This window comes from Mytilus trossulus, chromosome 7 (assembly GCF_036588685.1).
Source record: "Mytilus trossulus isolate FHL-02 chromosome 7, PNRI_Mtr1.1.1.hap1, whole genome shotgun sequence".
NCBI lineage: Eukaryota > Metazoa > Mollusca > Bivalvia > Mytilida > Mytilidae > Mytilus > Mytilus trossulus.
The window spans coordinates 11,618,176-11,643,792 of record NC_086379.1 but is presented as its reverse complement, the minus strand read 5'-3'; the positions used below and the strand labels follow the sequence as shown (position 1 = coordinate 11,643,792).

The window sequence follows — 25,617 nt, the reverse complement described above, 5'->3', positions numbered from 1 at the left end:
TGGTTGAGAGAAAATGAGCTAATGTATCTACTCTATCTCCGTTTGAGACCTTAGTAGTAAAAGCGTGTTGATCTTTTTGTTGAATCTAATCCGAAACAGAAGAAAATAACTAGAAAATAGTATAGACATTCATGCAACTCTTCAATGAGAGAAATACAGTAATACTAGTTAATAACATTTACTTTATCTAATTGCATCAATTCCAATGCATTGTGCAGTAAAGACACAACAGTGAACATAAACAAACAGTTGATCAGATTAAAAATACTCTAGCATGAAAATATCAAGGAGAGTGATAATAAAAAAAAAAAAATAGAAATAATATTTGTTTTCTAAAATATAGATGCAATTTGGTATATGAGTACAAGTGTACATACCAAACAATGTCTGACCTATCAGAAAAAATCCAAGCATTTTGAAATTTCAAACGTCCGTCTCTTCTTGTTTTGTATTTAGTTAGTCGTAGTTGAAAATAAATAAAAGATGATGAATGAATTTTGATATTTGATTTAAATATTTAATGGATGATAACACAGACATATTATACAATCACGTGACATTTCTTTTGCATTGTACCATATCGGATGAGTGAATAAAAACTTTTAAAAAAAATTTGATTTTATAAATAGAGCTTAATATTGAGAGTTGCATGGTATTTACATGCAAAAAATGAAGCTACCTACCATATGTTTTAAGCATAATATACATCATATATATCAATATTATCATTTCTTTTTATGTATTCGTTAATTGACGTCATCTACTAAAATATCAAAATGATCCACGAAAATTGCCGATTGGCATGTGACTCCGTTATAAATAACTATTACAATAAGAAATGTATACGGTTTTGACTTATCACATTGTTGCGTATGGTGAACTATAGTTGTAAATGTCTATGTCAGATGGTCTCCTGTGAAAAATTATCTCATTTACAATCATAATAGCACATCTTTCTTTGTTCATAAGTAAACATAAAATATTAATATAAAACAGTATTCGGTCCTTTTGTCTTCATTTTGATTTATATCATTTCATTGATAAAACATATCAAATTTCTCTAATTCTTAGCTGATTTGTTCTTTACTAAAATGATGATTATTTTTATTAAAAAAGTGTGACTCCTTTAATCGCCTTTCCTCATTGGTCAAAATTTGATTATGATGGCCAATGTTCTTCCAATTCTACATAAAATTATAATCCTGGTACTTTTGATAACTATTCTTGCTTACCTCTGAATATTTTATTGTGTCACGAAAAAAGCAACAATGTCTGATGACATTAGAGAAACAGATTCCATCACCACATCTCAAGCAGTACAATATTTATCAACTCTCGGCAGTTAAATGAGAGTGGTAAAGTGGGGCCCTGAATACGGAAACATGTGAAATAAAAATCGCAGAAACGTAGCACGGAAATTAAAATCGAAAAAAAACGAAGCACGAGAGATAAAATCGTAAGTTATGAATGTAAAAAGTAAAATAAGTTATTAATCAGCCGATCTTGGAGATCATGTAGTCACTATATACTGGCCATGATGACCCTGCAGTCACCTTTAAGCGTCTTCTACATGTTCTAGTTGCAACTAATTTGACCTTAAAATATTATTCATAATGATTAATTTGATAGGAATTTTAAATTGTCTGTGAACACATAATTTAAAACAATCTCCGGACTGACTTTGAATTTAGTCCCGGTTTACTTTTCAATCAAATGCGGGACAGATATATTTATTGAAAGAGAATCTTCCATAGATTTGATTTCTAATGGTCATTATGATGAAATATAATCCCTTTCGGGTGTAACCATGGCAACAATCTGCATTTCTTTGATTCAAAATGTAGCAAAAAATGGGGATGAATATGTCACAAAAGTCTCCAAAATTTTATCCAAAGGAAAATTTCAATCAATTACAGTGATACCTTTCCTTATATCTATCAAGTGGTCCAAAAAATATCATATGCATTTCTGCTCGTTTTTTTCATGAAATTCAATTGAAAAGATTGAGCGCAAAATTTTTTGGTGAAGAACTCTACAATAGTTTATTGACCTATAGCTGGCACGGATAGGAAAATAAGGCCTGTCAAACATATAAATGGCCTTTAAAGCATGCTAAAATAATGCTAAAATAATATTACTACCTAAGTGCTCTTCAAGCTTTTTACTTTTTGTAGCCGTTTACACCTATTTTTACATTATGTTTGTGCATGACTATGGATTTTCGAATTTGATATGTCTTATTAGACTTATCACCGAGTTTGTACTAAAATAAGAAACACGACGGGTGCTACCAGCGGAGCAGAGTCTGCTTACCCTTTCGGAATCACCTAGGCTCACCCCAAATATTAATGGGAATCATGTTTCTCAGTCTTCGTTTTTTTATGTTCTATTTGTTCTTTTTCCCTTTTTTCCCTTTTAGTCATGCCGCTGTCGACTTATGAACTTGAATGTCTCTTAGGATCTTTCTTTTATCCACTTGTAAAAACCATAGTCCATCCCGCTTTCGCAATTTGGACATTATCGACATTTACTGAGTACAGCAATTATATATACTTGACAAATACGATTGGTGTCACATCTGATCAGAAACTGCTTGCCATTTTTGGGTCTTTTTCACAAAAAAACTTAAGATTTAGAATGATTGTAAGAATATTGATCTGTTCATGACATACGACCAATTGTAGTGGTAATTATTGTTGTGTAACCGACTCCTGAAGTATATGAGTTCAGTCCGGTTTTTGGAGACATTCGTGTTGATAAGTCTTACGGGCATACGATACAGTTTTGATCCTGTATTTACAAGTTCGTAAAAATTTGCATGTAGGCTATTTTTCACCTGATTAAATCAAATATGTTATTAAAATTATACCTTCATGTGCTACGATTTGAGTGAAATGAGGTCGAAATTTTGTATATTTGCTCAAAATTCAGATTTGTTGCCCTAATTTCTTTTTCGAAAGAAAGACATAACTTTTTTGTTATAAAAGATAAACACAAATTGTTTTTGGTTAAATAATCGTTAATTTCTGTATTTTGTAAGTATTCTAAAAAAATATGCATTTTTGTATTCAGAAATAACTCATATTTATCAAATGTTCATGAATTGAGGAAAAAATGTCATTTTTTGCTGCATGTTTATCAAAATTAAAAAAAATCCTCTATTTACAGTTTTATAAAATTTAGGTTACATAATCTCCCTGCAAAATTAAACAAATTGCCGTTTTGAAAAATAGGGGTCCATGAACTCGTTTTCAAATTAAATCAGTTTGAATGATAAAAATCCGTCGAAAAATGCATCTTTTCCCGATAAGTCACAGTTTGACGTCGCGAAAACAACATTTTACGTTAGCAACGTCATTACCTCCGCTGTTACTGTATCGTATGCCCTTAAGTTATCTATGTAATGATTGTTGTTGTTTTTGTTTGTTCGTTCGTCGTGTTTGAATTTTGATTTTTAATCTTGATGGTGTCTGTTTTTATATTCTAAATAGAATAGTTTTCAATGCCCCCTTTGGTATCTTCTTTCTATTTTTTTTAAACTCGAAACCCTAAAAGATATTCATGCAGTGCAAAGTTGATCTATTAATGCTAAACATTACGGATTACAAACGTATCAATTTGTGTGACTGGATAACAACACAGAGATGTTAGTATATTCAGGAACATGCCGGTGTTTATGCGACGTTTGTATTCCCGATGTGAACATCAAAAACGTCATAATACGTTCCTATGTGACGTATTCAAAAGAAATACAGAACACCAAAGAATGTCAGAGGCTCACATAGTGAAAATAATTATGTGCATTCATTGATAATTAATTTTTGATACAAAATCCATAATGTCTCAGATAGGGTATATAATAGTGACATTCCAGGCTTATTAGAGCTTGTTTCCCCCTAGTCTTCGACGCAGGGATTAAACTCTACAGCGGAAAAGTCACAGTATATTTAGGTCAGGGAGTATCAGCCCAATTCGGGAATGTCACAGTTTATGCCCTGTCTAAGACCTTATTAGCGTAAAATATTTAGGACTTCAAAGAATATTAAAAAAAAAATCTAGGACAATATTACGGATTGAAGTATTTTCATTGCAAATATATTCTTCTTAAATGTCTAAGAATATGTTTTCTTAACTATATTCCTTACACAAAATGTTATTAAAAGCAATAGTTTAAATCCAGTTATATTCATTCAAATGCACAAAAGAGTACAATCAACAAATTTTAAATTCGTATTATGAAAATTGAAAACATCCATTTTTTAAATGTTGAACTTGCATATGATATAATATAAATATGGAAATGAAGTTGTTACATATTATTTTTCTGTCCTTCTTGTTTAAGATTGAGTTTGCAGTAGATAAAAAATTACTAATGTAAAAAAGAAGATGTGGTATGATTGCTAATGAGACAACTATCCACAAAAGACCAAAATGACACAAAAATTAACAACAATAGGTCACCGTACCGCATAGTCAGCTATAAAAGGCCCCGATAAGACAATGTAAAACAATTTAAATGAGAAAACAACGGCCTCATTTATGTAAAAAAATGAAAGAAAAACAAATATGTAACAAATAAACAAACGACAACCACTGAATTACAGGCTCTTGAAAACTGTTATTTATGTTATCAATTTTTTAGTTAGGTTGATTGAATAAAACATATCCATTTATCCTGCAATTGGGGGTTCTACTATACAGATACAGCCCTACAGATATTGCTATGCTGTATCTGTATACTATACAGATATCGTTTTAAAGCTCCGGCCACTGCTGACTGAGTATTGTATGAACCTGCGTGACTGTAGAATGTGTATTGCATTCCAATGACGAATTAACGATGTCTTTTATACCTTCTGTTTGTTTTCAAACATTGTTTTAGAGCAATAAGAATCACACGAACATACACACATGAACTGCAGTCTTTTCTACGATGACAACTATCGATTTCAAAACTTGAATGTGTATGATTGTGTATTAACAAAAACAACCATGTCAATTTCAGCATGCATGTTAAGGGAATTTCTAGTCTGAAGTGTAGGACAACTCGTACACTCTTGTTATTTTAAAAAAGATAATTATTCACCTTGAGCGATGTATTATTGTTGACCATTCGAGATTCTTTTTTTGCGAACTCGTCTTCAACTAAATGTGAGGTAACTGTGTCGTATTACTTAACGGGCCTCAAGGGACTTTAAAATCTAAAATAAATGCGAACATGTGTTTTTGTATCTTTCAAAACTCACATAATATGCAGAGTTAATTGCAGAATAAAAACAATAACTGTTTAGTGTCTTTAAATATCAGCTGTATTTGTACTCGGTTCGAAACAGTTGTAATAGCTCGCTAAAGGCTCGCATACACCTTGTTTCCTAGCCTCGTACAAATACAACTGATATTGTCTATATCATCACGTGCTACTGTTTTTGCATTGTACCTTATCGAATTAATTCTTTAATATGTTTAACAGCAGTTGGTATATAGCGATACATATCACTTGTTTTTTTTCAAGGTTATTGCGGAAAACTTTGGAGTAGGGCCATAAAGGCCTCCTTTTTTAAGCCCAAGAAAATAAAATGTTTGATAACTTTTTTAAATTGGCACATAATGTTTAGAAATACATAGGATCAATAAAAATAAATGAAAAACATTTAGAGTTTTACGTGATGACGTCAGAATTAGGTCATAATATGTACTGTTTTCACAAAAACAGAATTTATGCATTTTTTCACCTTTATTTCGGATGTGGAAACATCGTGCGCAGCCAAGAAACAACAAAATAATTTAACATAAGCTTTGTTATAACTATTGATAAAATCTCACCAAATATAAAGTTGTTTCTTGGGTGTGCACACACTTTTTCAATCAAAAATATACTAAAAAAATTGATGAAAAACAAGGGAAATTACAAAATTTTACAAAATATGCAAATTAAGTAATGATTTTTTGCCATGGTAACTTTTTTAATGTCGAAATTATTTTGTTTTTCTGAATACCTTGTACCTTAGTCAAGTTTTTAGTAATTTAAGAATATGTATGATAACTTTTAAATTTGCAGTAATTTTTGGGCAAAAAACAACCCCATCAAAATACCGAATTACAAAAAAAAATCAAAACGGGAAGTCCCTAATTAAATGGCAAAATCTAAAGCTCAAACACACCAAAACAAATACCAGAAAACAGATTCCTGACGTTAATTGTTAATTTATTTCCTCAAGTATAAAATGGTGAAATAAGAGTGGTTTCATAGCTAGCTAAACCTCTCCCGTGTATTAGAGTTGCATACAATTTATAATATTGACAACAATGTGTGAAGAAAACAAATAAAAATAACAGATACAAATTTAAAAATAGGGGTAGTCAACATTGTGTTAATGAAAGACCAGAATACTAAAACTGACCATTGCTCAGACACAATTACGGGATGTATAATTATTAAGACACGCCAAGTAGATATAACAAATAAATGAATAAACAGTAAATTAAGATAAAATTTTACAAAGACTATATTACACCATGTACACGTAATCACGATAATAAACAACGTCTATTCTTCAAGACCATCATATATTAATTTGAAATTTTTATGGACTATATTTTAGACAAGGACCAGACATCTTCCGGTGAACTTTTTTATCAGAACAAATTAAAAATGTCTCGTTCTATAACATAAACATGACTGTATTTTGTATAGCTGACTATGCGGTATGGACTTTGCTCATTGTTGAAGGCCGTACGGTAAAATATAGTTGTTAATGTCTGTGTCATTTTGGTCTTTTGTCTCATAAGCAATCAGACCACATCTTTTTATTATATGGTTCATTATATTTCTGCTCAGTCACTGGCGACGTTTTTTTAAGTCAAGGAGCTCCCGAATACAGACTGGTTTAGTAAATGTATATCCCTTTTGCAAGTGACGTTAATATACTGATACTAAGCCTACGCAGGTGGAGGATATATAAAATATCATAAAAAGTGATGCATAAGTATGCTCTTTTAACAAATGCACAGCTTTTATTGTCTGATTTCAAATTTTATGTCCTTTACTTAGATCCTTGATTACCTACATTGTTATAAAGTAGGTATAGAGCTAATGAGATACTAGATATACTTCTTTTAAAAAAAGAGTCAAGGTGTGTTACTGGTCCTTGTATTTTTAGACCAATCCCAACGTACGAATCGCACTATTTTAGGTTTGAGTTCGAGAGTAAGGATGACGATGTTGAAGTGATTAAATTGCATACAGAAGTAAAACATTGGCCAGTCAGTTCGAAGTTCAATAACCTTTTTAGATGACTCCCCATCTAGCAGAATGATACTGCACTTCTTGGTTCCTAACCTGCATCACACTATCAAGGCTGTCTGCAATGATCTGGGAATCCCATTACGCGGATAAGAAAACGATTCCCCCCATGACACGACTTACGTTCTAAGGTGTAGAAATTGACACTTCTGACATGGCTCTCATTTTACCTCACCGATAAGCTTGGTGATTTACTTAGAAAATTTCTTCATTTGAAGAATCAAAAAGGTCAAGTTGAGGGAAATGATATCCCTTGTTGGTTTATTAAACTTTCCTTGTCGTTTTGTTCTGTTCCAGAAAGATCCTTTTGCAGAAAAGATTGACGCAATATTTTGGACACACTACTTAACAGAATTTTTATTCATAAAACAATAAAGCTGATCTTTAGATGGGGACATTCTTTATAGACAGTTTTATTTGCCTTTCTTACTAAAATGCTAGATAGGACTTTGAAGCACTTGATTTTGCACAGATAATGCTCAGGAGAGGGTGTCTTCATTAGCTAGATTTAGGTATATACTTCAAGGTTATATTAGCCTATGGGTTACGGCCAAAACATGAAATAAGCGCGGTTTATTCACAATGTTTTACATTTCTGAAAATTATTCCAGTTTATTTGGTATCTTATGGGGGTCTAAACTTAGGAATAAACATATGCTGTTTCATATTGATAACTTCAAAATCATCGGATGTTATAAATTCGTTGCGTTGGTTGATATTATCATGCGATTGATTTCGTCAATTTTTTGGAACATCCCATTTGCGAATTTATGGTATTTTTGTAATACTTTTTTTTACATCCCAGGTATTTAAAGGCTACTTTTAAAGTTAATGTTATACCCACTGCCAGCTGTCCCGCTTCAATTAACAAGCACCAAAATGCATCTCTGACACCAAGTACAATGCAGAAGTAAAAAAGGAATCTATAACAGAGGAATCTGCTACAACATGTCCAATACCAGTATTTCCCTATTAATTATCCGACAATACATGCAAAGATTATTCAAAGAGTTTGATATGTATTTGCCTCAACCCAACTTCAACATAATTGAGAAAACTCAAGATGAATGTTTTGAGCTTGAAGAAGTATCTATCGAGCGCATTCCATTTGCCTTCATTTGGGTTTTAAAAAAATAAGTTTGCACTAAGTATTTAAATCTTCAGATTTGCTATTTTTTTTAAATTTTTGATTAATGCGCTTGTGCATAAATAATTTTACAAGGCCTTATCATGCTTGAAAGTGATATCTCAATAAAGTGTATCAACATGTAATTACCTGAATGTACTACCTTATTCCTGTGAACCTCATTTTAACCCTTTAGCTTGAGATGGATAACACAAGAATTAATTGTATGTGTAAAATTATTTAAAGGAAATGGAAAGGGAAACAAAACTTAATAATTTGATTGACTGATTCAATCCACACAAAAATACTTATACAGGTAAAAACGACGATAAACATTTATTTTTCATCAGTAATATGAAATTAAATAGACCTAGAATAATCCAACAGCCCGAGTTTTCTTAATCTATTAATATCTATATGTACGTTTACATTGCTTATATGGTCATCTGTTGACTTTTCTGAGTACTCGATAAAAGAAGGCGTTTAGACTAAAATACACACGAAACGAAGCTACGTATTTTCTATCCCGTGCCCTGTTTATTGTTTAATTTAGACTTTAAATGGTTTTGATAAATGTTTTACATTGTTATAAATCAAAGAAGAGGATTTGTTAAAAATCGGGAACATGAATTTGACAGCTAGTGCCCCTTTAATTCAAATATTAGAAAATACGTTTACTTCCGTGTGAAATAAGTCTATTCAATGTCGGTGATATTACGCACTTTTTTTTAAATGCGTTACAAACTCACTTTTGTCCAATCAGGTTTTCTAATACATACGGACGTTACGCACCATATTGCGTCTCAAATGGTAACGTCAACTTGTTACGTTTTACGGCGATTAATCATTATTGGGAATAATATTTTTTATTTCGCTTGCAATTTTCATTTTGCACATCAACATGTATACATCTTAATGTTTGGTTGTACTCAATATGCATGAAATATTTCCCACCGAAATTAACGTTAGAATCAAACAACAAAATATATCGTATTTGAGTAATGTATAAGTCTATATGAAATAAGAAGATATATACGGTATAATGAGTGCCAATGAGACAACTCTCTTCCAGAGAACAAATTGACATTAAACGTAATAAATCGTCTGAATAATCTTAAAAGTAAAATGTATATCTATATATACAGTTGAAGGTAGAACTTCTGTTAATATAGACGATGCAATTTTAATAGGAATTCCCTTTACAACTAAAACTGTGCGACTTTAACATGTTTAACTATGAAGTTTCGTAAAATAATAAATCCTGAAATGGGAATTCGATCTGAACTACCATTCTATTTAAAGGTCGAAGTATTTGGAAACATGTACGTGGCATGCTTTCAACATTCATATGCCACGAACTTCTGAGAGTTTAAACTTATATTCCAATTTTGTAATACCCCTCCCTTCAATTTGGTTCTTCCTCTGAATTCACCGCTACCATGTGCATTGTCACTGGTATTATTCCTAGTTATGTCTCTTTGAGTTGAAACTTTGAGATCTTATCTGGGGACCAGTACGCTAAACAAAAAACATCTATGAATGTACGTATATGTCTTCCCAAAGAGTCGTGGTTTGTTAAAACAAATGTATTGACAAAGTATAACATAAACTTACATTTATTCAAATAGAAAACTCTGACCAAACACTATTTCTCACCACAATAACTATGTATCAGAATCACAGACTTCAAGAAATTACTGCATTTACTCTTACTTTTCTTTTTCAGTAAATTTTACACCCCCACTACTGTTTCAATTTTTTAAGGAATTCGAAAACAAGATTTTAATTACTGTCAGGTAAGCCGATGTGCATGTTCTCTTTCATGAAATGATTAAGAACCTGTTCTGAAACTATTATGTTAAAGAATTAAAAGCATTTCAGAATACTATAGATGTATTTGCAAATTTATGCTGAATCATCATAGCTAATACAAAGGATTTTCTCAATCTTTATAAAATATTGAATAATGCTGTGTTATAAATCAGTTTAAATAACCCTTGGTACTGTATAAAAAAATATGCGCGAATCCTCTTCAAGGCAAAACATCATTTAAAATGAAAATCGTGAAAATGGCTGCATGTTCAATCATTCAAAAGGAAACCTACACACAAATAGTCCAATAGTTAATCAAGGACTGTTTTGCAACTGCAACATTGTTCACTCGCAAGACATATATTGAGCTGTTTGAACGATACTGTTTAGTAAGTCATACAGAATTACGAATGAAAAATTCTAGAAATAGCATATACTATACATCAAAGATATATAGAATAATAAAATTCAATAATACAAACACACAAACAAAATCTGACTGCATAATAATCTAAAAAGACAACAACAAAAAGATTGGTTTTATCGAAATATCCTTTTAGAGTTTTCGGCAAGTGTTAAGTGAACCGAATCATTAACGCGTCTCGATGATTTTGAAAAGAATTGCTACTACAAAGTTACCTATGATAAATTTATATACATCTGTATACAAAGAACAGCAAGATTAAATGCAAATTAATATAGATCCTCAACCATACTTAGTAGCACTGCACGGAGATAAAGCTTCCCTATGTATATTCAGGTATATTTAAAACCCACAGCTGAGAGAACCGACGCATGCAATGTATAAAGATTTTTTTATGTCTATATGGCAGCTTAAACACCTTAATTGGTAAACTTTATTATTCAAACGAACATCATCATTAGTAACTAAAAAGGGGACGAAAGACACCGGAGGGACAGTCAAACTCATTAATGGAAAATAAACTGACAACGCCATGGCTAAAAATGAAAAGGACAAACAGACATACAATATTATACATGACACAACATAGAAAACTAAAGAATAAACAACACGAACCCCATCAAAAACTAGGAGTGATCTCAGGTGCTCCGATGTGGTTAGATAAAAAGTTAAGATTTATTTAAATCAAATAATATAACATAAAATCATAACAAATAAGAAACACTCGGACACATTATATGTATAACAAAAGGAAATATACATAACCATCATAGCGCATCCACAGATAAAATTGATGGGTGCAACGAAAAACAATTTTTTAGTAAATAAAAATATAAAACATTAATGATAATGTTCTAACAATTTAGTTAATTAGACAAGGATACGTGCATCATCACTTTAATATTGCAAAATGTGGCATACGAGATAAACAGGTCCAAAATTGTAATTAATTGGCTTTTCTTCAGTAGCATATGTTTAAGTGTTCTAAAGTCACAAACATAAAATCAAACCATCGATTAACATACATGCTAGTCCAGACTACTTGCTAAAGGTCAATTTTAAAACAACTAATCAAATGATAAAAATTATGAAATAAAACAAAATAACACAAAAAATATGAATTCAGTTTTTTTACTTTACAAGTATTCGTAAATATGTAAACACATGCCATCACTGATATACTTTCAGACCTTATCAATACGTGTATGATCCAATCACAGTTATAAAGTTATTTAGATGAAATATTTGATAAAAGGTAAACCTTGCAACTGGAAAAAAGAATATATTGTCTATATTTGCATGATAATACATGTATATTACAAGAACGTCACTTAAAATTTTGATATTTTTTTAATATTTGTAGTATGCATTCTTTATACTATGAACAGAAATATACAATAAAATGTATAATGAGTTTACAATAAGAAAACACTTCATTTTAAAATCACAACTAATCACCTTGGCAAGCAAGACATTTCGATGGTCTAAGCATTCATTTTAAAAACATAAACCCTTTACAATGCTTTTATCTCCTACACATATATATATATATATGCATGGCGGTCATACTTTTTTTTATATCGATCATCAAGAAATCCTCTCGAAAATAAATGAGCAAGTTAAGCAGAGCAGTTTGCTGCAAATGTATGTTCGATCAGACTTTTAAATTCATTTCGTACAAATTTTATGTTAACAAAACAAAATACTCTCTCTCTCTCTCTCTCTTTCTCTCTCTCTCTCTCTCTCTCTCTCCAAACAAGTATAAGTATTCATAGATTATGTATTATTTGCATATACAATATATATATAAATGTAAACCGTTACAAGCTAAGTTCCTAACTATGTGTTTTTGCAGTTAATTGTCAATGGGTATGAACAAAAATGACAAGGACTTCGTTTAGGGTTGCAACATAACATTATAAACCACAGAAATACGTATAAGACAACATACATTCTTTAACAGTTAGAAGATCTATAGGTAATGTGACAATACAAGTTTGAAAATTGTTTTTAATATTCAAATGCGTGCAGAAAAAATAACACCAATTAACTAAATATGACGGTTAAAATAGAGAAAAGTATTCGACAACATGCCATCACCAATACAGTAAGCCATTCCATGTCTGTATATTTAAATATTGCATGTTCCTTTTACAAATCACCTAGGCAAGCAATCGGTTCGATGGTCTAAGCATTTATCAGTCACCTTTATACTGACGTCAAAATATCTGTTTTTATTGAAATTGTTTTTGTACATTTGCACTTGCATCAATTTATAATTTGCAATCATCAATTAATTATATCTCTTTTCCATGTTAAGATTAGGTTTAAACTTTTTCGAAACCGTTGTGTTTCACTGTTGTTCACTGTTTCGATTTATTTGTCTACCATCATGAATTCCACCAAAAGATCGAAGTGGAGGAGAGCAGGGGCCTACTTCTTCTAATTCAAGTACTGGATTGATGTACGATCCTGTCTGATTAGATTTGATTGAAGATTCAAGATCACCAATGGTTTGCTGTTTTCTGTAACGAATAGAAGAGCAAAAAATTGTTGTTTTAGGTCATAGAAGCAAACCAAATACAGACAGGTGAATATTGAATTAAAACTTATGCATTTTGAGAGCCCTTCAATTGTTTTTTTCAATAGAAATTTTACAATGCATATACTAATTTCTATTGTACTATCAGAATTAACTGACATGCATGTACTTTCAAAATTGAATGGCATGCATGTATCAACCATTGAACTTCATGCTACATCAAGTTTGAAGTTTAACTAGCTATAAAACCAGGTTTAATCCACCATTTTCTACATAAGAAAATTCCTATCCCAAGTTAGGAATATGACAGTTGTTATCCATTCGTTTTGTGTGTTTGAGCTTTTGACTTTGCTAGTTGCTTAAGGACATTCCGTTTAGAATTTTCCTCGGAGTTTTTTGTTATTTTACTTTATAGATTTCCTGTCTCCATCAACTGAAAAACTGAAAAAAATTAACCATCAGTTTTATTGTAGAGCTTGTTCATCTGATCATTTTTGCAACTTTTAGATTTTCTAAATATGATAATTTTTGAGATAATAAGAGAAAATGAAAAAAAGTAGTAAAAATTTATCAATTACGGGCAAAAACTCCGATGTCGTCTAACAGTTTTGACGTGTCTAAACATTTGGCGGTGCTTAACTTTCTGAACAATTTTACCCTCTACAGATTTTCTCTATTTGTTACGGTTATCAGAAGAAAAAAAAATCTTGCATTTTACAATTTCTATTTTTATCCACGTCGGCCATCTTTGTTGACACGAAGGGTCATCGGACACAAGTTTTAAACTAAATATCCTAATGATGGTTGTGGTCAAGTTTTATTCTATTTTGCCAAATTGTTTCAGAGGAGAAGATTTGTGTAAAAGATAACAAAGAATTACGACAAATTGTTAAAAAATTACTATAAAGGTCAATTGACAATTTTGGTCATGTTAACTTATTCGTAGATCTAACTTTGGTGAACATTGTTGCTGTTTACAGGTTATCTCTATCTTTAATTATTTTCAAGTTGAGTATCAAAACCTGAAAAATGGCCGATTGGGCCAGGTGAGCAAAAAAGAAACCGGATTGTATTTAAAAGCTATCTTTTTTCATCATGTTCATTGCAATCAAAGAGTCTTCCTGTTGACTCTTCAAATGTTGATAATGTTGTGTGTTATCGATTATTCGATGGCTGCTTGACAACTATTATTTTTTAGTTATAAAAGCACGTTAAATGGGTATTGGAATATGAATTAGTTGATTTTAATCAGTTTCAGTTAACAAATATATTTCGGACAATAGGTAAATCTAGTGGAGAAATAAAATGATCAACATGGTTCTTTCTTGTATATTTTTTGCATATATATATTAGTTTGTTATAATATTGTTTGTGTTCCATCAGTTAACATTTCTCATGTTGATTATATATGCTCTGTCTGATGGTTAACATTTGTTCATTGAAGGATAACACAAATATCATGAATCGATTTTTAAACTAGAAAACGGTTAAGCTGAGAGTGTATTTTTTTGGGGTTATTTTTTAATTAATTTTCACGTACTCAATATGCTCAGATGTATCAGTTGTATCATGATCGGCAGCGTGGTTTTCCTTGTCTCCAGATGTTTCATCAATCCCTTTCTTTGATTCTTCATACAAGTTGTCTTCCTGTTGATCATCAGGACTTTTGTTTTCTGTAGTTTGTTTATTTTTAAGTTTGCTAACCAAAGAATATACAGCACTTTCAAATGGTGTAGTCCTGTTAATTGGTATAAGAACACAATCAACAAAATTCCTTGAATAACATTAACAGATACATGTTACACAGTCTTTTCATGACCTTAAGTTTGTACCATGTTGCTTTGTTTTCTTTTTCAAGAATCTTATTTATTCTTTGTTTAACTAACTACCTGTGTTATACTTTAATTTGTGTCGACGAGTTTTGTCGTTCTTTTTTTCATGCGAAACACAAAATATTTTAAAAACGCTTAATTATTATGCTTCTCAGTAGCAATAAACTTGTAGACGATATTCTTGTAATAGGTAAGTCGATGTTTCCTTTCATTGTTTTTAACTATGAACCTCAAACGAATGTATATCTTTACATATGAAAATGATACGATTGGTTGATTGACAATTAAAATTTACAACGTTTATTATAAGAGATAGACGAAAGATACTAAAGAGACTTTAAATCCCATAATTCGTAGACAAACACAACGCAAAAAAGGACAAAAAACATATAATTGTTTTTCTCAATTTTTAAACTTATTCAAAACTTGAACTCAACCAAGCACTGGGGTTGATCTTAGGTAAATTTATTACAATTACTCTATTTTCGCTCAATTATAGCGACTGATACGGTGTTATAGCTGCATGCATTAAATTACACACAGTTTATATGTTATTTTGGAGTTTATGTTCTGATTCGTCAACGTTAAATTTGTGGCGTGGAGATTCGCATAAAGAAAAAAATTCGATTTACATACGTTCTGTTGTTACAATTAATTTGTTTTACTCATTCAAGATCATTGTTGTATACATTTGAAAATGCCTATACCACTCATGAATATGAGAGTTGTTGTCCATTCGTTTGATGTGTTCTATCATTTGATAAGGGACTTTCCGTTTTTAATTCAGTATTTTTTGTGATTTTACTTTTCAGTATTATCTTAGGAACACAATAAATCCCTTTTTTTTTTGGAAAAAATTGTAATCTTTTTTTGTACTCTTCCAAACGAAGCAACAAATATTCTAGTTATCTGTCTTAGGAGGGCTCGTGGGTCTAAAACATTTATTTTTTATTTTTCTATAAATGAACTTTATCTTATACTTAATAGAAAAATTAAATAAAAAAATGGGGTCACCATTCATTTAAGCTCACATGCTGCCTTCGAAAGAAGCATACATTTTTGTTAATGTCCTTTTTTTCTGTTGAACTAATAGGAAAAATAGCTGTAATATCGAAATAAAAAAACTAAATTACAGAAATGGCTTAAATTTTGCAAATATTTAGTTTATGTACAGCTTATTCGAAAACAACAATAAAAAATATAGGTCACCGATGAGTTAAAAAAGATATTTCAATTTTGATGCCAAAAAATTGCATTTTTTGCACCAAAGGGAGTTGATTTGGAGCATTTTTAATGATATCTACATTTTAAAAATCACCTGGGGCCAACACGAATTGATTTTTTGGAATGATTTTTGTACCATATGATAAAGCAACAACTACTAAAGGTAATAAATAAAATTTGTAATGAATGTTTATTTTTTTTCTGAAAATCTTATACCCGCAAGCTTCCGTAAAGTAGATGAATCTTGATATACAAATAAAGATATGTTGTATGATTGACAATGAGACAGTGAACCAAACCAGTTGCATATAATGCATTTTGTATACATACGAATTATCCTCTCCTTTATCCGTGTCTTCCTTCTGTTTCTTGAAGTGTTCATCATTTTGCTGATTAACCTTATCAATTGTTTCCTCGTTATTCTGTGGTTTGAACTTCATACCGGTATTATCCAAATCAACATCTTCATATCCAGCATTTCCAAGAGTATTGTTTGTTACATTAGTAGATGGTTTTCTTCCTCCTGCTTTCTGCGGATCAATAAGATCCATATCTAATCCCGATTTGCTATCTTCTTTTCTAAATGACAAACTAATCTACTTACAATATATTTCTATACTCAACATTTACAGCAAATGTTGTGACTTACGGTCATAATACCATATAATTTTGTTTGAACAGATATTTATATATTATAGTTGGTCATCTCAACGAGATTAATTTTCTCGTTTGAAAGTGAAAAAAGCAATTGAGATGATATGACGAATGATAATCTATTTATCGCTATTTTACTTATGTCGACGTTGTTAATTTCATTGACAACGGGCAGTGTGCCCTTAGTTTCTAGCGATAATTATTCATATCACTCTTCTGTGCTCAGAAAGGAGGTTATCAGTCAAAAAGGAAAATGGCGTAAAATAGCGATAAATATGAATATTAGTTGTGCTTTCTTTATTGTTCAGTTTTGCTTCAGTTTTATTATGGCTAGACGCGTTAAATTTGTTAAGTAGTACTTTCCATATACTTAAATATGCATGCACTGTAACTTCTTGTTTCAATATAAACTGGTTACATATCTTATCTGTATGTAAACTGTTTTTGTGTTATGTATGTATGTTATGAAGAAAGCAGTTTGTACTGTCATGTGAGACCCAAATAAAATAAAACGTTCGTATTTGTTTATTCGATACACAGCAAGAAGTTTGCTGGATACATAAACTTGTCTTTCTTGTCTGTCTTCCAGTTCTACACAAGTAGGTGTTTATATAAAAAGTTTAATAAAATTTTGTTGCTTTTTCGTGTCAAATTAACCATGCTGTAAATGCTGTAAATTTTTTCTATTTTAAAATCAAAAGCATATTTTATCACCTTTATTGTTATGAATGATTGAACAAATACTTAACTAAGAATTTATAAAAGAAAGAAATGGATATGGAATGTACAAATTTTGGTTAAAATCGTTCCTTTCTACACCTGGCCCATTTTTTGAACAGTTTTGCAGCCGACACTGATCGGATTGCTTATACAAAAAAATTTTATTACTCGAATACTTTATATGTAATGACACATTTGTCTTTATCAATTTTGGTTAGATTATGATATTTTTGTAAATTCATTGATTTTGTCCACTAGTATCAGATGTTTTGGAAATAATTCCGAACGAGATTTCAACGAGACTGAAACATCTGAAGAACACATATATAAGACACGAATACTTCTTTTTGTGACTTAATTGGCGTAGACAAGTGTTGACCGAAGCCAGACATGGGGCAATCGTTATCAGTAATCATAATCAGCTGTAATCGATTACATTTTGAAGATGTGGAGAAATCACATGTTATCAACAATAATTCGTTTTCTGACTACATGCACTGTAATCCTTTGCGATCCTGATTACTTTAAGAAAACGTTTCGAATACATTCATTACATTGTCATTTGGGGGCCTTTTCTTGCTGACTATGCGTTATGGGCTTTGGTCAATGTTGAACGTCATACGGCGACCTACAGTTGTTAATTTCTGTGTCATTTTTTTCTATTGTGAAGAGCTGTCTCAGTGGAAATCATACCACATCTTCTTTTTGAAATATATAACTGCTTGCTGATTTCTTTTTTATATAAAAGCATACATTTTAAAAGGCATCAAACTTTTGTTTATTACGTTAAAAAATGGTTCAATATGATTGATCCTATTTTCTATCTAATAACTTCAGTTTCAATTTACTCTTGCTTAGGGAATGTAGAGTGTACATGTTTGACAATTTTGACAGTTTAATACAAGAATTTTTCTTTTCAAAAGTTTTACGTTTGAGTCTTCGAATTATAGGATATCTGATTTTTGAATACTTTGTTGTTCCCGTTGGTAGCTGATAAGGTTAAGTGCTCTTTATATTGAATTTAAAGGTTGACTTGAAATAGGATTGGAATTTAGAACTAATGGTGTTATTTTCTTTTTATTTTAAAAAAATGAATAATTTCTTATCGTGTGTTTTCATACTATTTTTGTATAGAAATATAAATCTTAGAATCATGCATATAATGAAAAAAAAACTGCATACACAATTTTTGATTATTTTAATCGAAACAATTATTTTAATGACACTATTTCATCTTTTGCTCGTCATAAAATTTGAAATAGTAAATAGCACAGACAAAAGTTTACTATATCATTAAACACTCATTATTTGTTTATTTATGTTTAAAATTATTAATATGTCAAAAATATATATGTAAGTTATTTCTTACACAGGGAATGCACAGAGATAGTAACATTCAAGTCGATCTGTCAAATAAAGTTATGTCATCAAAACAATACAAATATTACACAGCTCCTGTTTCAAGTTTTATATAAAAACATGCTTGGATTACAAAAAATAAAACTCAATTTTTCACTTCGTATTTGAAAGGATCTGGATGGAGGTCTTTTTATTCTTGATCTTTTAAAGCTGATTTTGTAAAACTCCCCCAAAAACCAAACAAAGTACGAATTTGAAGAGCATTGAATACCAAACATTTCTAAAAGTATTGCCAAAAAAACTAAGGTAATCTATTTCTGAGGTAGATAAGCCTTATTTTTTCAAGAATGTAAAGTTTTGTAAACAGTTAATTTTTAATTATAAATTTGAGAATGGAAATGGGGAATGTGTCAAAGAGACAACCCGACCATAGAAAAAAACTTCAGCAGAAGGTCACCAACAGGTCTTCAATGTAGCGAGAAATTCCCGCACCCGGAGGCGTCCTTCAGCTGGCCCCGTAAAACATACTTGTAATGTAATCATTTATTCACATATATGAGGGAACGTAACTACAAAGCTAAACAACCAAATAGCATTGTGACCACAATATCTTTGTTTGTCTTTGGTTTTTCTTAATTCTTATGTATACTGAAATTATTCAAGAAACGTAAATATTTCTTATTAAACACCATATAGCTGTACGAGTGATGGTATCAACCACGTTGGTTAGTTTTCCATTTCAAAAATAGCTTACTTGGTTACTCGGGTGCTTTAGGTGATTTTCTATTTATATATCTAATGAGTCATTAAAGGCAAAAGTATTATACCGATGTTCAAACGTCATAAATCGAGTGAGAGAAATAAATCCGGGTTACAAACTAAAACCAAGACATACACCCCAAATATACGAGGAAAAAAATGAACAACAGGAATTTTGAAGTGCAGCAAAAACATACATAGAAACGAACTATTTTTAACACCTGTATTATTTCTGTCTTGATACAGGACATTTAAAGAAAAATGGTGGGTTCAACCTGGTTAAATGGCTAGCCAAACCTCCCACTTTATCACAATGTTTTAAAAATATGGCTTAAATGACAACACTACGTTGATTCAAGGCTAAAACTGATAGGATCAAGCGATTTTTACGATAATAAAAATGTTATGGCTTAAGTATATCTATTGTGTTCTTTTAAAAATCACCACTTGTCACTTACTTGAGGTGATCAGTTGAATAATAATTTCCAGCCGTATGGATTTCTTTGTGACGCCTATTTCCAGATGTATCATAAATCCCTTCCTTTGACTCATCATACAAGTCGTCTTCCTGTTGATTAGCAGATTTTTTGTTTTCTGCTGTTTGTTTATTTTTTGGACTGCCTACCGAAGCATACACATAACCTTCCATTTGTATTGATCTGTTAATTGATATAAGAAGACAATAAACAAAAATCTCTGTTGTACAACTGACAATACAGGTCTTTTCTTGACATTAATGTTGTAACATGTGGCGATTTATTCTGTTTAGATAACCATGGTTATTTAAATGGATATTTACTTGTGTTTTACTTTTCACCGATTAATGTTGTCGTTCCTATTGTCACAGGTGGCACACAAAGGGTTTTTGATAGTCTGGTAATAGGTCAGTGGTAGTTTCATGCCTATGTTAATTTCTATGAATAAATTTATACATTGACATATAAAAATGATAGGATTGGTTGATTGACAATAAAAATTTACCACAGTGACTAAAAGAGATAGGCGAAAGATAGATCCACAAAATATATTCAAACCCATAGTTCAAAGACAACTTACAACGCAAAAAGAACGTCAGAAGACATTTACTGAACATAGAAAAACAAAAGACACTGAAATAATATCAATGGTTCATTTTTCTGCATAAGATACGGATTTTGGCAATAAATGTATTTTCAGTGATGATGTTAAAAATAACAAACAACTAAAAACAAAAAAAAAATAAGACGAAGAACTATAAATCAAAAAGGACATAATTTTGGTGAGCCAAAGACGGATATGAAATCAGAATATTGGATAAAGAAGAAACATTGCTAAATCATGTCAAAATTTTGTAACAACAGATTTTAATAACAAAAAAGATGGTTGTGCATGCATATTATTTCCCCCTTAACTATATTTTGAATACGAGCTCATGAAGTTTGTTTTTTACGATATTCTTATTTAAAATATTCAGCGGTTGCAGCAATTGTTCAGACTTAAAAAAAAAAACTGTCGTAATTACAACAATCTCTGAAAAAAATATATATATATTTATACATGTACGTTATGTAACATTTCTCTTATATTCATACTGTTTACGAATTCCAATTCAAATTGATATATATGTACCCGGCCACGTCTACTTGTATTTTTTGTCTATCTGATGAGTTAAGCCTTTTTCAAATGATTTGTATAGTTCGTTCTTATGTTTTACTGTTATACCACTGTCCCAGGTTAGGGGAGGGTTGGGATCCCGCCAACATGTTTAACCCCGCCACATTATTTATGTATGTGCCTGTCCCAAGCCAGGAGCCTGTAATTCAGTGGTTGTCGTTGTTTATGTGTAACATATTTGTTTTTCGTTCATTTTTTTTTTACATAAATGAGGTAGTTAGTTTTCTCATTTGAATTGTTTTACATTGTCTTATCGGGGCCTTTTATAGCTGACTGTGCGGTATGGGCTTTGCTCATTGTTGAAAGCCGTACGGTGACCTATAGTTGTTAATGTTTGTGTCATTTTGGTCTTTTGTGGATAGTTGTTTCATTGGCAATCATACCACATCTTCTTTTTTATATTCGTATATAGATATAATGCGAAATGTACTGAAATATGAAAGAGTATGTGTTATCGGATCCATGAAGTGCTACTACATAGTCTGGCTAAAAGAATAAGCTGTGAAGTTTACACACGACTGGAAGCGTCAAAAATGACATAGTCACTAAAATAGGAAAGATTTAATTTTGAATGTATATTTCACTTTCATTATTCTAATTTTGTATAAATTAAGTCACTCTATAGATCCACAATATTAAAGTAAATGTTCCGGATACATACTGGTACATGCTTGCTGTTCGGTGTGAGCCATGGCTCTGTGTTGAAAACCGTACTTTGACCTATAATGGTTTACTTTTTACAAATTTTTGATTTTGTGACTTCCATAGAGAGTTTTCTCATTGGCACTTATACCACGTCTTCTTAAATGAGCATACGTATATTAAACATACAGACTGTTCAAGTTTTATACTTACAGTGTATTGATGTTTTCGTCTCCTTTCTTTTGATTAAACATGCTTTCTTTATTAATCTCAATTTCAATCTCATCATGATCACATCCGTTACTCTTTGATGTCTCGACAGGACTGTCACCGTCCAATACTGAATCATAGTTACCCTGCCTGGATTTTGAGGATGTTGGATAACAAACTATCATATTACTATCATTAATTTCAATAAGTTTGTTACTCTTATTGCTGAAAAAAGAAAGACATGATACCTTCTTACTGTGTAAAATGCACAGATTTTCAGATTGATGCCTTTATTTTATGATTACTTTACGACCGCTATTCATATTCGTTAACAAAGGGAATCATGATGTGAATTTAACTACGCTATTAGGTTTTTCAAGCAAATCGACATTTAGAAGATTTTTATTTTTTTTATTTTTGGTATTTACACGCCACTTTAAAGCACCGCTTTTGCGATATTTCGTGGCTCCCAGTTTTTATAGTTGGAGGAAGCCGAAGTGCCCGAAGAAAACCATAAACCTTCGATAGGAAAACTAACAATCCTAGTCAATTAAGATTGGAGTCGTGTGAACCCTCAGGAGCGGGGTTCCAACTCACAATCTCAGTGTTGACTGGCTAGTGATTACAGTAGTAACTACATAGACCACTCGGCCTCCGAGGCCTCGACATTTAGAAGATGGTTGCATACTATTTCCAAGTTTTTATAACTGTTTTCCCAAAAATTCCAGAAAAGACTCCAGAGTGAAGAATATTTTATTTTTGTACACAAATCTGAGTAAAATGGATAACATTTAGTTACATGTTACTAAAAATGAACGAATTGATTTATTAATTTGTCAGACGTTTTCTGAATTCCTGAAATGCTGACTTTATACTGGAGCTTTTTTCGTAACTTACATTTAAGTCTGTGCATTGACAATGAGGGACAGCTGAATAAAAAAGCGCAATGACTTAAAGGATGCTTTCTGCTTCCAAGTTGTAAATATCTCATTTCTATGGGGTAAAAAAAACCCAAGCGTACGGTAAATTTAAATCCAGAGATGAAATATTTAACAGCTTAAGATTCCCATTAAGATTTCATTAATAAATGGTTGTTGTTTTTCAATGTAGCTGTTGAAAACACGGTCTTAAGTAGTAAAATCGAAGTCATACTTTCAACAATCAATTTTACCAAAATATTCGACCGTTATTAAATATCTGTGTCATTTGGTTATATGCCAAAAAAAATAAAATACCATGATTCATTTTTTCTCGAGTCTAGTTTATATTTTCTGCTGCGATTTAATTTAAAATTCATAACAGAAGTGGGTGATACACACTACTGAAGAGATTGTTGATCCAGTTACATCCGTATAAATGCTAAGTTTTGTTATGAAAGCAATTTCAACAAATGTTCAATTAATTATGATCTTCACTAAAAGTCAATCAATTTAAAATGTTTAGCGTTTTTCAGTAACATGATATGCGAACGTAACTCAACGTTCACACCTGATGGGACTGGCTATTGCTAACGTATGAATGGGATTAAATGCGTCGATCAAGTTTGTTTTAAGTATTTCCAGATCGTTAAGATCATTTCATTGGAACTTTTTCAATATCAAACAATTTTTACGCGATGAAACTTGACAAACATCATGTGTTTATATTGATCACATGTATTTCCAGATTACCGTCAAAATTTTTACTGTACCAAGAGCACGTATACAACACTAATCCCTGAACAATTATACAATTGATTCGATTTATCATTGTGGCTTTGATTTTGACAATCATTTACACACGTTGCAAATAAACCATCCGTTATCCTATATTTTGCAGATCGTTTTGTTTGTTATCGGAATTTCTTTCATTCTGTCATTATCTATTCACTTCTTTATTTTCTATTATTAAATGGAATTTGAGTTGGGGAGGGTGTGTGTGTTATTTTAAGGAATATGCACATCTACATAGTATGCCCTTAATATCTAAAAAAGTTTCATGAAATTCAGAAGTGTGGTTTAAGAGGAGTTGCGGTGACAAACTGTTACAGTAGTATATTGAAACAAATAAGTTCAACGGGGCGTAACTCCTAGAAACAAATTGTATCGTAATTTCCTGTCGATATGCACATCTACGTACATTGTAGTATGTTCTTATTATCTAAAGAGGTTTCATGAAATTCTGTGGTTTGAGAGAAGTTGCGATGACAAGAAACAGGACTGACGGACGAACGGACAGACAGACGGGTAAAACATGATACCTTCTGCAACGTTGTTGCGTGGGGTATAATGAAGAACATCGAAATTCATCAGTCACAAATAAGCGGAATATACCTAGGAAAGAACTAAAGATAAACACTACCATACAAAACAAAACATATAACTCTAACGTATAAGCAACAGGAATCCAACAAAAAGCGATGTTTATTATAAGGGCAAACCCGGTTATAAGTCTTACTTGTTAGGTCACATTCGGGGAATAGGTTGACCTGATTGTGGTTACAATGATTTCAACATATCCGTTGTCATCTGTGTAACAGGTATTCATGAACAGTCTCCCAACGCGTGGTGGTAGGGATAATTTTGACTTCCCTACTTGAAACTCTTGTTATAAAACATTTCCTTGTGAGCAGCAACCTTCTATCAAGAAAATAATGATAGGAAACGTAATCCCTAGACTATTTTTACAACTGGGAGATATATAAGCGGTATGCAACTGTTGGCATTATGTTACATTGGAATCAAGCTTCCCAATCGGGAAGCTTAGATTGTCTCCTTTATCGTAAATTTTGTTTTTAACTCACTATTAGTGTCAATTTCTATACGTATTTCACAGTATGAGGCAGACTTTATTTCATGTTCGATGTGATAGATGCGTTGAACATAGCTACTTTACTTTGTTTTAATAGGTGAGGGCACATGAACTGTATAGCGGAAAGTGAAGTTGAAGGATAAAGCTAGCCTCTTTTCATTCCTCCGAAGAAGCTCCTGTATAAAGTCCGTCTCAAATGAATAAAGGGTCGGCATGATGAGGGGCACAGTAAGTTCCAAAAAGAATGCCGAAGGTCCTCCCAACGTTACATAAATAAGGACAATAACAACAATCAAGCATCTTGATAATGTCAGTTTCAGAGAATGATTCGTTCGAATCAGAGTGGTTTTTTTTTAAATAACTAAATACGATTTATCCCTCCCTAGGCCAAGATACTTGTGTCTACGTTTGCCATTCGTTTTTATGAAACAAAGCAGAACCGCTTTTTTCAAAGTAAATGTTAAGTTTGGAAAAGGGAACACTTGCGTAAAGTGTAGAAAGTCAAATGTTTAAAATCTGCTCTTAACAGATCTTTGGCCCTTTTTAGTAACCACACTGAGGTTGATT

The 25,617-nt window shown here is 31.4% G+C and overlaps 1 protein-coding gene across 1 annotated transcript; it reads right to left on the bottom strand.

Annotated features, from left to right (window-relative positions):
* Window positions 1-13,018: 13,018 nt before the first annotated feature.
* LOC134726149 (dentin sialophosphoprotein-like) lies at window positions 13,019-22,946 on the bottom strand. The gene is made up of 6 exons (XM_063590548.1): window positions 22,858-22,946; window positions 22,264-22,485; window positions 20,214-20,414; window positions 16,594-16,842; window positions 14,748-14,945; window positions 13,019-13,190 (listed from the first exon to the last, which is right to left on the bottom strand). Exons 1-6 carry the CDS (start codon window positions 22,944-22,946, stop codon window positions 13,019-13,021), a joined length of 1,131 nt encoding a protein of 376 aa, XP_063446618.1.
* Between the last annotated feature and the right edge of the window lie 2,671 nt (window positions 22,947-25,617).